General features: G+C 35.1%; 1 protein-coding gene and 1 long non-coding RNA gene across 9 annotated transcripts in view; one reads left to right on the top strand and one right to left on the bottom strand.

Annotated features, from left to right (window-relative positions):
- Positions 1-4,536, top strand: part of PTPN12 (protein tyrosine phosphatase non-receptor type 12) — a 91,374-nt gene extending 86,838 nt beyond the window's left edge. For all 3 annotated transcript variants that reach the window (XM_007187103.2, XM_007187104.2, XM_007187105.3), the window contains 3 exons: positions 657-687; positions 3,024-3,131; positions 3,679-4,536. In XM_007187103.2, coding sequence (XP_007187165.1) covers positions 657-687; positions 3,024-3,131; positions 3,679-3,740 — 201 coding nt within the window. In that variant the 3' untranslated portion in view covers positions 3,741-4,536. The remainder of the gene's footprint in view (positions 1-656; positions 688-3,023; positions 3,132-3,678) is intronic.
- LOC103012062 (uncharacterized) overlaps positions 1-12,698 on the bottom strand; it is an 83,321-nt gene that overhangs the window by 35,452 nt on the left and 35,171 nt on the right. For 2 of the 6 annotated variants that reach the window (XR_003623846.2, XR_009008873.1), the window contains 2 exons: positions 9,883-9,977; positions 6,884-7,992 (listed from right to left, as the gene is read on the bottom strand). The exons of 2 other annotated variants lie outside the window; for them this stretch is intronic. This is a non-coding gene — a long non-coding RNA (uncharacterized LOC103012062). Of the gene's footprint in view, positions 1-6,883; positions 7,993-9,882; positions 9,978-12,698 lie in introns of those variants that run through there. 2 more of the 6 variants (XR_451424.3, XR_003623844.2) reach the window with 1 other exon arrangement.

Raw genomic sequence — 12,698 nt, 5'->3', positions numbered from 1 at the left:
AATCATTTTGGAAGTATGAATAGAACAGGAGTTACTATTTTCAGGGTCCTAGTGCTTTCCTAGATTTTGTTCTTTCCATTATAAAACCAGGTATATTGTCTCTCCCTTTGGTTTTTCTGGTCATGTGAGACTTCCTTTCACATTCAGGAAATGTTTTGGTAGCTAAGTATTTTAGCCACGGGAAATGCCATTTTTCATCAACATTAATATTTCTCTCATACTTGAATATCTCTGAAATTGGCGTATATCTTAAAATTGATTAAAAAAGCATTGTGATATACTTTAATTGGTAAATAAAGTATTGGTAACCTAATAATGATGCTATGTCTTACAATCAGTGGTATCATAACTTGATGAATACAGTAGAGAGCTGGCAAAATGCAGTTGTGTGTATGTTCTTATGTAGTAACTTCTGCATTTTCAGTTTTCATCCAGAAGGAAAAGCTATTCCCCTATCCTTTTACTCCCAGTATAAAACACCACAACATTAAAAATTTTTAACCCTAATTGAAAACACCATTGTTTTCTTTTCCTTTGACACGAGAATCTTGATAGATCTTGATTTATTGGGATATATACTCGTAACAGACCAAATTTTCTATAATTTGTACCTGAAAGGGATGTACTGTAATAGCTATTGAATGTCTTCCTTATAGGGCTTGATAACCTCTGGAAGTGAAACATTTGGTAAGTTGGATTGTGTTCCTTTTTGCTATAGATTATATAGATTAATTTCCATAAAATAGCATGTCTCATGGTGTATGCTATTTATTTGGTTATTTCAGTATGTGAAAATATGTAGGACAACTCTTCTAGAACTTGAATTATGTAGTATAATTCTTTTAAATTCGTTATTATACCAGATATTATTATTGATCAGGAGGATAACAGCATTTATTATCAGTAGTTACAGGCTGATGGGAAGGAAATTATTTTTAAAATATTTTCCTGTATTTTATTTCTGTTGTCTATAAGAACACTTAGAATCTAGATCTGACAATGATTTGAATAAATGCCCCAAATTAACCTAGATGATTGAATTGGGTGCCTAAAAATCAATTGTTTTGGAAATCTTCCTTTTAGGACTTTTACATTTGTGAAGGCTAGTAAGATTATGTTAGCTCAACCCAGTGTTATAATGCCAAGTTAGAAAATTTTTCTACTACATTACTTTTACGATCATAGTAAAATAGGTCAAGTTGTTTGTTAATTCTTATAAATCAGTAACTACGTAAACAGCTCATCAAACATCCTAGCTTATACAGTTCCCTCAATTTATCTATCACCTCTGCCCTTACCCTCCATTCTGCTTCAGCTGCTCTCTTCCTGGATCTTTGCCTAATGGGGCTCCATTCCATCTCATAAACTCTTTATTACTCTCTGTTTACTTTCCTGCAGCAACATATTATAAGGAAAAGAGCAGAAGCTTTAGCGTCAAGCCCACCTGGATTGGAGTCCCATTTTTGCCATTTTACTTACTATGTGGATTTGGGCAAGTTACCTCATCTTTCTAGGCTTCAGTTTTCTTCTCTGTGAAATGCAGATAATAGTAGTAACCTACCCTAGAGGATTGTTGCGAAGATTTAATTAAATTAAATCATATATGGAGAGTATTAGACAGTGCCCGGCGCATGGTAGGCACTGAAATGGTAGCAATGCTGTTATTATTATCTATGTTATATTACTACTGCTGCTATGGCTAGATCCCTGGGTCTTTTATTTTCTTACTATCTGTTAACTCCTTTCTGGTTTCTCTTCCTTCTCTATTCAATCTAGATACCATCATCCATCACTCTAGTCACACTCACAGTTATCCTTAACTTTCTTGCCCCTAATTCCCATACCATTTTACTTTATCCCTCAGGATTACTGAATACTGCTGGGGAACTTGGCTCAGTTTTACAGAGTGAGCATACAGTTCTAGGATTGATCCACAGTTGAGCCCTCAGCGTTGCTTGGTTATCTTACCTGCTCTAGTTTATACCCTTTTTATTTCCCCTGAATTTTCCAAATCTTTATTTTCTTAATGAATCCCACTAACTCTTACTCAGTAGTAGGCCCTTTACTTCATTGAGGCTTTTAGCCTAAATCATCATTTCCTCATAGAAATATGAGGAATACCCCTCCGCCACTTGTTTCGTCTACATGCCTCTCCTTTCTGTCCCTGTTTATTATAAACCTTATCACACTACTATAATAAGTAATGTACTTGTCTGGCTCTCCTACTAGACCAGGGGTTAGCAAACTGTATCCCACAGGCCTAATCCTGCCCGTGGCTTGTTTTCTTATTCTGCCCTTGAGCTGAATGAATTATTTTTACATTTTAAAGAGGTGTTTAAAAATAAAAACAAAGAAACAAAAATCAATGAAGAATGTGCGACAGAGACCGTACGTGGCTTGCAAAGCCTAAAATATTCTCTAGCCCTTTACAGAAAACGTTTGCCGACCCCTGTCTAGACTATAAGCACCTGAGGACAAGGATTGTCTGTTATTTGATTTGTATTCCAAGTTTCCAGAAAAGTTCCTTACAGGGGGTGTAGGGGATGTGACGAAGGTGGTGAAGAATGCCTGAATCATAGTAGTTGATTTCTTTTGTTACTAATCTTATGCATTGGCAGTTAAATATGTAAACTAACTAAAATTTAAGCAATGCTAAATCTTAAAAGAAAAGAATTACTACTTTTAAGCACAAGTATTAAGTCCATTAATAAACTATGAACTTGTTTGCCATTGATTTCCATATCCATATAAAGGCATTTCAGTTGCAGTTAAAGTAGGAGCATAAGGAGAATCGTCACACAGCAGAAGTACTCACTGCAGATTTCTAGGCGCCTGCAAGAACACCTAATATAATTTCCTGTGTTCATTACCCTTGCATTTATATTTATCTGGGCCTCTAAAATTATGCTCAAGAAAAAACTTGCTCTTTTAACTAACTGCCCACATTAAAACAATTATAGGATTCTTCTACCTATGATGCTACACATGATTATGACTAACAATGGCTTTGATTTGCATTTTAGACCATCCAGCACGAGGTGTTCATACAGAGACTTGTACAGAATGTCCACCTACTTTCAGTAACAAGAAAGATCAAATATCAGAAAGTCCAACAGAAGCCACAGAGATTGGTAATTTGTTTATTAGATAATTTTAAAACCGTAATTGTGTAGTTAATGCTGGCAAGAATGAAAAAAAGTTATTTGCCATCATTCCAGAATTTCCTTAAGGCAAAGTTTATCTTTGTGCTATGATTTATTCAGGTTCTTAAATGGCACTTGCCAAGAATAAAACATGTACTGTCCAAGTTGCTTGGAATTAATTATGAAACAAATGAACTAATTTGTTCTGTTTCATACTGAGGTTAAAAACTAAAATATAAAAAACTGCAGTGTGTAAACAAATCTTTCTTTTGAGTTGTAAAGACTAAAATATCTTAGCTGTTTTTCTTACATTTTGATAGAATTGATTTTATTTTTATAAAAGAAGCAATTATTTTCAACTACCCAGAACAAATTAAGAGTTGGTTTGTGTTTGTAGAGATTTGTTTAGTTTAAGTTCTAAATTTCCATATGGAAATTTATTTGTTCCAGAAAATAAGAATGTCTACAGACATGAGCTTAATAGTGTAAAAATATTTCTGAACACTAGAGAATTATTGTGGTATTTTGATTATAGGTTTTGGTAATCGCTGTGGAAAACCCAAAGGACCAAGAGATCCACCTTCAGAATGGACATGATTCAGGGAACTTAAAGACACTTTAAATTATACTGGAAAATTCAAGTGCCACTGAAAGCCAGATTTATAGTATTCCATCTTAAAAATGTGGGACTAACAGCAGTGTAGATTGTTACCTTAGTGTTTTTTGCTGGGACCATCTACCTGCCTTATATTACACTTAGGAAAAAGTATTACATACGGTTTATTTTGTAACTTCAAGTATTATTGCCTTAATGTCTCTTAACCCTGTTACACGCTGCTTGTAGACATGTTAATATAGTAATACTTTTATGATAAATTGAGTTTAAGGACTACTCTTTTGCTAATGTTTTATCATGTATGCATTATTTTGTATATGTACAGGGCAAGTAGGTATATAATTTGATAAAGTTACAGTCATAAAATATTATTAACAGAAGATGTAAGAAATTTCTGCATGGTCTAAATCTTTGTGTACCTTATTTGTAAATTATTTGCCCTGAAGTTTTAGAAAATAGTTTCTGAATTTTAAAATTGCTGGATTCATGCAGCCAGCATTACAGGTTATCAGAGATCAAAGATTGTAATAATAATACATTTTGTAAATTGTAAGCAAAAAGTTATTTTTATATTATATACTGTCTAATTGTCCATCCTAATTGTCCTTGTTTTCATCTAGTTATGGAGATTCAGTAAGTGCCTTGGAACAATATTGAATTCTCTTAGCTCGTGTGTGTTACTTTAATATTTGAACTCAACTGGGATTAGAAGACTATCAGAATATATGTATGTTTCAGGATATTTGACCTGCCATTAAAAAGACAAAAACAATTTTACAGTGCCTACTTGTTTTGGTTTTTCATTCCTCTTTTGTGGGAAATTAGACTTAATATCCACCTTCCTCCCAGCTCAGTCTTATCTTTAAGTCATGAGTATGAATGGGGTTTAATTTCTTAATTATAGAATAGGGAGCACCTTCTGCAGAAATATGGCTTTGCAGTTCTAAATACTTATCCTGGAGTCAGCCTTAGGCATCCTTCTTAGCCTTCTCATTATTGCCTACTGGGATGCCAGGAAAACACCAAACAAAGGTGCAGTTGGGAAAAGAGAACTGGTTTCTTCCCATCCTGCACTGGAGCAGAGGTCCTTTCCGTAAGTACCAAGTTTGAATTTTGCATCATTGATCAAAGCTGATAGACATCTGTATTTTCCCTCTGCATATAAAAGAGGGAAGAAATTATGAGACTAAAGTGAGATAAAGTAATCGTATATGAATAGAAAGAGGATTGTTGTGGAAGAGAAAATAATACTGTGATTTCATGTTGAAAAATTTATAAAGCTCACTGGTCTTAGAATTTCACATTTTTCTCATATATTTGTTCAAAAAATGTGAATACAGTGGACCCTGGACAGTCATAAGATACAAACACCTCTACAGCATATCATTTTCTTAATAAAATTTAAACTGAAATAAAGTATAACTGAAAAAAAATTTAGTCTCCATACACTTTATGATTTGTATAATATGGCACTAAAATCATTTGTAAAGATTTTTTTTCTTGGTAAGGAGTTGCTTTGGAACTCCTTCACTGAAGTATACATGTATTCAGAAGGGTGCAAAAAGCATATTAACCATCACAAAGTATACACTCCTCTGAGTGTGACCACCCCTAGGTCAAGCAGTAGAACAGGACCAGCCACTGAGAAGCTTCCCCTTGGGCTTCTAAGATTTGTTCATTATTGTATGTGTAGCAGTTGCTTGTTCATTTTTCATTGCTAGAGTTTTGCATTGTATGAATATACCACAGTTTGTTCATTCTGCTACTAATAGACATTTGGGTTGTTTTTGGCTTGGGAAAATTACAAATTTTGTTGCTACAAACATTTTAAAATGTGTTTTGGTACACTTATATATATAAATCTGTTGGGTATATATCCAGGAGTGCAATTTTTGGATTATAGAGTATGCACATATACATTCAGCTTTGTAGATATTGCCAAACAATTTTCCAAAGTGGTGGTTCTGATTGTTAACATATTTCCCTCCTGACTAATGAGGTTGAGCACATTCTCATGTGCTTATGACCATGTGGATATTCATTTTTGTGAAGGACCTGTTCAAGTCTCAAGCATATACTGTTTGGCAGTATCTACTAAAGCTGAGTATGCACATATCCTATCATCCGGCAACTTTGCACCTGTTTTTCTATTTAGTTGTTTGTCTTTTTCTTATTGATTTGTTGGAATTATTTATATATTCCATGTGTGTTTGCCTGTGCTTTGCCTTTTCACTCTACTAATGGTGTTTTTTTGTTTGTTTGTTTTGATAAACAGAAGTTCCTGAATTTAATTAAATCCAATTTATCAATCTTTTATAATTACTCCTTTTTGGTGTCCTCTTTTAGAAATCTTTGCCCACCCCAAGATCACAAAGATATTCTTTAGTTTTCTAGAAGCTTTATTTTTTATTTATATTTTTATGTTATGTTTTTATCTAAAGCTACAGACCTAATTTTTTTGTATAGAGTGTGAGGTAGATTTCTTTTTCCTTTTATGAATCACCAGTTAATGTCCTTCCTCCATTAAATATATAGTCGTCATATGTTATATATTCATTGATCTGAGTCAATTACTAGACTTTTTTTTCTTTCTGTTCCATTGCCTATCTTTATAATGTTTTAAATTCTGCCTTTTTCCACCTTTAGCTTTCTCCCAGTGATTTTTGTATTGCCTAGAACAATCAATAAAGTTACTCATTTTTATTTTTCTATATAAAGCATATAATAAATAAGGTCATTTGTATCTGAGATAAACCACTGGCAAATTTATCCTGCTACTTTATCCAAATCCTCTCCCTTACAGCTAATGCTACAAAGACCTTTAATCTTTACTTTTCCATCCTAACACTATCAGTTACCTTTCTTTTGGAAGCAATTTTTCACAAATAGTATTTTTTACTCTAGTAGTTTTCACTTTATGGACATTTTCTCCTAATATTGGTAAACAGAGAGCAGTGAAGCCATAGTCATATGTCAGTGCTGAGCTAGGCTCAGTCATAAGCTAAGTGACTTCCTCTCAGGTAACAGCCTCGTAGGACATGTGGTTAAGTTTTTGCCTGAGCAAATTTACATAACTGTATGTCCTAAACCCCTGTGGTCACTTCAAATAGCTGAAACGATGAAATTCTTTTTTTTATTTTATTGTTTAAAACATTTTTTAATGCCATTGCCTGTGTCAATTTTTAACTTAAGTATAATTGACTTACAATATTATATTAGTTTCAGGTGTACAACATAGTGATCCAATATTATTATACATTATAAAATTATCACCACGATAAGTCTAGTTACCATCTGTAATCATACCAAGTTACTACAATATTATTGAACTGTATTCCCTGCGCTGTACATGACATCCCTGTGACTCATTTATAACTGGAAGTTTGTACCTCTTAATCTCCACCGATTTCAGTCATCCCCCCCAACCCCCTTTCCCTCTGGCAACCACCAGTTTGTTCTATCTATGAATCTGTTTCTGTTTTGTTAGGTTTGTTCGTTTGTTTTGTTTTTTAGATTCCACATATAAGTGAAGTTGTACAGGATTTGTTTTTCTCTGTCTGACTTAGCATAATACACTCTAGTTCCATGCATGTTGTTGCAAATGGCAAATTTTCATTCTTTTTCATGGCCGAGTAATATATATTCATCATATGTATACGCCACATCTTCTTTATCCATTTGTCTATTAATGGGCACATAGTTAAACTAAAAAGAGACGATTTTGTGCTAAATGAGAAGGGAAGCAATAAAAATAATGCAATTTGCAATCTGAAGCTTTTGAGAGAAATTCAAGTGAAGAATGACATCTTAAGTATACTTAGTCTTAAAATGTGTTCTGATTATAATATTTTTGTTGAAGTACATTTCTGGTGGACTTGATTGCAATCTGTGAAGTCATTCTAATTTTTTTTTTTAATTTTTATTTATTATTTATTTATTATGTTTATTTTTGGCTGTGTTGGGTCTTCGTTTCTGTGTGAGGGCTTTCTCCAGTTGCGGCGAGTGGGGGCCACTCTTCATCGCGGTGCGCGGGCCTGTCACTATCGCGGCCTCTCTTGTTGCGGAGCAGAGGCTCCAGACGCTCAGGCTCAGTAGTTGTGGCTCACGGGCCCAGTTGCTCCGCGGCATGTGGGATCTTCCCAGACCAGGGCTCGAACCCGTGTCCCCTGCATTGGCAGGCAGATTCTCAACCACTGCGCCACCAGGGAAGCCCCAAGTCATTCTAATTTAATCCTAAATATAGAATTAAATTTAATTAAATCACTGTTGTGCTAGTTTTGGAAAAGTTTTTGCTGTTTTTGTTTTCTTACACAGATGTCTCCTAATTGCCTGCTTTTAGTGACATTATTTTAGGTATCAAAAGTTCACATTCACATTTAATAGCTTTCTAAATAATCAGATGTGAATCAATTTCAGTTTTTTAATACTCTATTCTCCAATTTTAGATCTTTGTTACACAGCTCTTAAAGGCCAGAAGCTCGTATTTTCAATTCTGGCAGATAGGGAATTGCGAAAACTTTAACAAAAATTTTGGCACATAACCATTCAATATATTGTGCTAAAAGTAGCTCTAGTTTTGAATATAAACTGTATTTTCTTAACAGATTTGCTGCAGTCTGTTTCCCCTGCTATTTGTCTTTAAGGTGCACAAATCTTGCATGATATGCAGATGACCAATTAGATCGTGAACAATTTAATCAGTGAAAAGCAGCTACGATTGGGTAGCTCAAGAAGATGTGTCTCAGTGTTTTAAACTACAACAAATCTGGGCTTTGTTGAGTTAGTGGGGGAAGGGAATTCCAAAGATTCCAACCATTTTTCATTTTTTAGAGATAAGATGGCCTATGTACTATAATCGTGATTTAATGTAATAGTATTTGTGACTTAACTCTTGCCAACATTTCAGCAAGAACATATTCTTTGGCTACTACAGATTTATACCCAAATAGCCAAACATTAAACAGAAAAGTAGTTCTAAATTTCTCCTTAAAACATTGTTTTCCTGACTGAAAAAAATTTTAGTAGGATTAAGTTTATAGTAAGTACACAAATGTACAATACATCTGTGATATTTTAAAGTATTGTGGTTTTTAAATTTTAGCTTTATCAACTTATATGTAAACCTGTTAGAATATTTCCAATACTTTGTAAAACTAAAATGTGAGAAAGCATTAAATAATTTACTGTATTAAATATAAAATCTAAGTATTTAGCATTTCTCATTGTATTTGAATTAATTATATAATAACATTTTCATGCAGCTTCTATGCAAAAAATTTTAAATACCAATCTGGGCACACTACATATATTGTATAATTTGAAATATGTAGCGATTAGCTGAGATTAACATTAGAAAGCCATTTTTATTTCTTTTTCTGACCACACTGCGCCTTGCAGCTTGCAGGATCTTAGTTCCCCGACCAGGGACTGAACCCGGGCCTCCACAGTGAAAGCACTGAGTCCTAACCACCAGGGAATTCCCTAGAAAAACATTTTTTAAATTAAAATTATACATGTACACATTTTATTGTTTCAGAAAGGTAAAGTGAAGTTTATAGGAAGTTGACTATTGCCATTCAGAATAACAAAGTATTCTTGGCATCTTTTCAATCCAAAGATTGAAAATGGATTGATCCATTTTAATATTATTTCATCTGTCAATATCGATTTCCATGTAACAGAAATAAAGTAAAATTTATATGTAGAAATTTTACATTTAGACTTTGCTTTCGTGTGAATTCAGTTGAATTTAGGGCCAAAGGCTTTTGAAAGTTGGATTCTTTGACATTGATAGCTTTTAGCAGTTTCAGTGGCTGTAGAGGTGGGACATCATGGAACTCTTCCCCATTCTGTCAGAAGGGGGCAGCAAAGCAAGCCAAGAGAGGAAATTTATAGGTACCAAAAAAAAAAAAAAAAAAAAAGTCGGAAAGGCACTCAAGAAAATTTAGAAAGCTATAGCCCAAAAGCTTCTTGGGGTGGCTTCACTATTTTAGAGTGTTTGTGAAGTCCCTAATGCCAAGTGCCCCCCTTTGCAAGAGTCATATGCAAATCTTAAGGCATCAATACACCTCATGCAGACTCAGGCCTATCTAATAAAAATTATTAACCTTGCGGAATGCTTACCAAGTGCCAAGCCTTCTGCTTATCTCTGAATACATTATCTTTCTTAATCTTCACAAAAACTTTGCCAGATGGACATCCCTGTTTTATGGATGAATCTGCAGAATACAGACTTTAGATAATTTAAACTCACACAAAGTAGCAAAGCCAGAAATTAAACCTAGCTCCTGTTACAAAATCCTTGCACTTAATTACTGACACTACTATATGCCCTAGTTTTCAGAGAAGCTAGGAGTGTAGGCTTTAGCAGGCAAGAAACGTGTGTGCTAGTTAACTGACTAGTTACTTAAGTCAAATGTCACTAATATGCTTTAAAATACATGGCTTGAAAACTGATGAAGGGAACTTCCCTGGCAGTCCAGTGGGTGGGACTCCGTGCTTCCACTGCAGGGGGCGTGGGTGCAATCCCTGGTCGGGGAGTGAAGATCCCATGTGGCACATGGCGTAGACAAAAAAAGAGGAAAAATAAATGCTAAAGAAAACTGATGAAGGCCATCTGCATGCTTTTCCTTGGTATCTCTGTTTACTTCCTATCCTGCAGTAAATTTCTAGGGCACAAGTATGGGACAGAAGTCAGAATCGGAATTTTACCAACTTGGTCAATTTTAATTTTATAGTTAACTTGGTAAGCTATTGTGGCAGGTTGGAAATCATGGCCACAATATTTTCAGCTCCTCCCATCAAGGTGGAGTTTGTTTTCTAGTATCTGGGCTGGCCTTCTGCTTTGCTTTGACCAATCAAATGCAGCAGATGTGTTTCTAGGCTGACTCTGTGTAGACCTTAAGAGGACAGGCTGCTTCAGTCTCTTGGGTCCCTGCTGGCATGTAAAGTAGCAGGATACAAAATTAATGCACAGAAATCTTTTGCATTCCTATACACTAATGATGAAAAATCTGAAAGAGAAATTAAGGAAACACCCAATTTACCATTGCAACAAAAAGAATAAAATACCTAGGAATAAACCTACCTAAGGAGACAAAAGACCTGTATGCAGAAAACTATAAGACAATGATGAAAGAAATTAAAGATGATACAAACAGATGGAGAGATATACCATGTTTTTGGATGGAAGAATCAACATCGTGAAAACGACTATACTACCCAAAGCAATCTACAGATTCAATGCAATCCCTATCAAACTACCAATGGCGTTTTTCACAGAACTAGAACAAAAAACTTCACAATTTGTTTGGAAACACAAAAGACTCCGAATAGCCAAGGCAATCTTGAGAAAAAAAAACGGAGCTGGAGGAATCAGGTTCCTGGATTTCAGACTATACTACAAACACTACAGTAATGAAGACAGTATGGTACTGGCACAAAAACAGAAATATAGATGAATGGAATAGGATAGAAAGCCCAGAGATAAACCCATGCACATATGGTCACCTTATTTTTGATAAAGGAGGCAAGAATATACATGGAGAAAAGACAGCCTCTTCAATAAGTGGTGCTGGGAAAACTGGACAGCTACATGTAAAAGAATGAAATAGGAACACTTCCTAACACCATATACAAAAATAAACTCAAAATGGATTAAAGACCTAAACGTAAGGCCAGACACTATAAAACTCTTAGAGGAAAACATAGGCAGAACACTCTATGACATACATCACAGCAAGATCCTTTTTGATCCACCTCCTGGAGAAATGGAAATAAAAACAAAAATAAACAAATGGGACCAATGAAACTTAAAAGTTTTTGCACAGCAAAGGAAACCATAAACAAGATGAAAAGACAACCCTCAGAATGGGAGAAAATATTTGCAAATGAAGCAACTGACAAAGGATTAATCTCCAAAATTTACAAGCAGCTCATGCAGCCCAATAGCAATAAAACAAACAACCCAATCCAAAAATGGGCAGAAGACCTAAATAGACATTTCTCCAAAGAAGATATACAGATTGCCAACAAACACATGAGAGAATGCTCAACATCACTAATCATTAGTGAAATGCAAATCAAAACTACAATGAGGTATCATCTCACACCGGTCAGAATGGCCATCATCAAAAAATCTACAAACAATACATGCTGGAGAGGATGTGGAGAAAAGGGAACCCTCTTGCACTGTTGGTGGGAATGTAAATTGATACAGCCACTATGGAGAACAGTATGGAGGTTCCTTAAAAAACTAAAAATAGAACTACCATATGACCCAGCAATCCCACTAGTGGGCATATACCCTGAGAAAACCATAATTCAAAAAGAGTCATGTACCACAATGTTCACTGCAGCTCTATTTACAATAGCCAGGACATGGAAGCAACCTAAGTGTCCATCGACAGATGAATGGATAAAGAAATGTGGCACATATATACAATGGAATATTACTCAGCCATGAAAAGAAATGAAATTGAGTTATTTGTAGTGAGGTGGATGGACCTAGAGACTGTCATACAGAGTGAAGTAAGTCAGAAGAGAAAAACAAATACCGTATGCTAACACATATATATGGAATCTAAAGGGAAAGAAAGTGGTTCTGAAGAACCTAGGGGCAGGACAGGAATAAAGACGCAGACGTAGAGAATGGACTTGAGGACACGGGGAGGGGGAAGGGTAAGCTGGGACGAAGTGAGAGAGTGGCATGGACATATATACACTACCAAATGTAGAATAGATAGCTAGTGGGAAGCAGCCGCATAGCACAGGGAGATCAGCTCTGTGCTTTGTGACCACCTAGAGGGGGTGGGATAGGGAGGGTGGGAGGGAGATGCAAGAGGGAGGAGATATGGGGATATATGTATATGTATAGCTGATTCACTTTGTTATAAAGCAGAAAAAAAGACACCATTGTAAAGCAATTATACTCTAATAAA

Source organism: Balaenoptera acutorostrata, chromosome 7, assembly GCF_949987535.1.
Source record: "Balaenoptera acutorostrata chromosome 7, mBalAcu1.1, whole genome shotgun sequence".
Lineage (NCBI taxonomy): Eukaryota > Metazoa > Chordata > Mammalia > Artiodactyla > Balaenopteridae > Balaenoptera > Balaenoptera acutorostrata.
The sequence above is the reverse complement of the archived record's forward strand: the minus strand, read 5'-3'. Positions and strand labels throughout refer to the sequence as shown.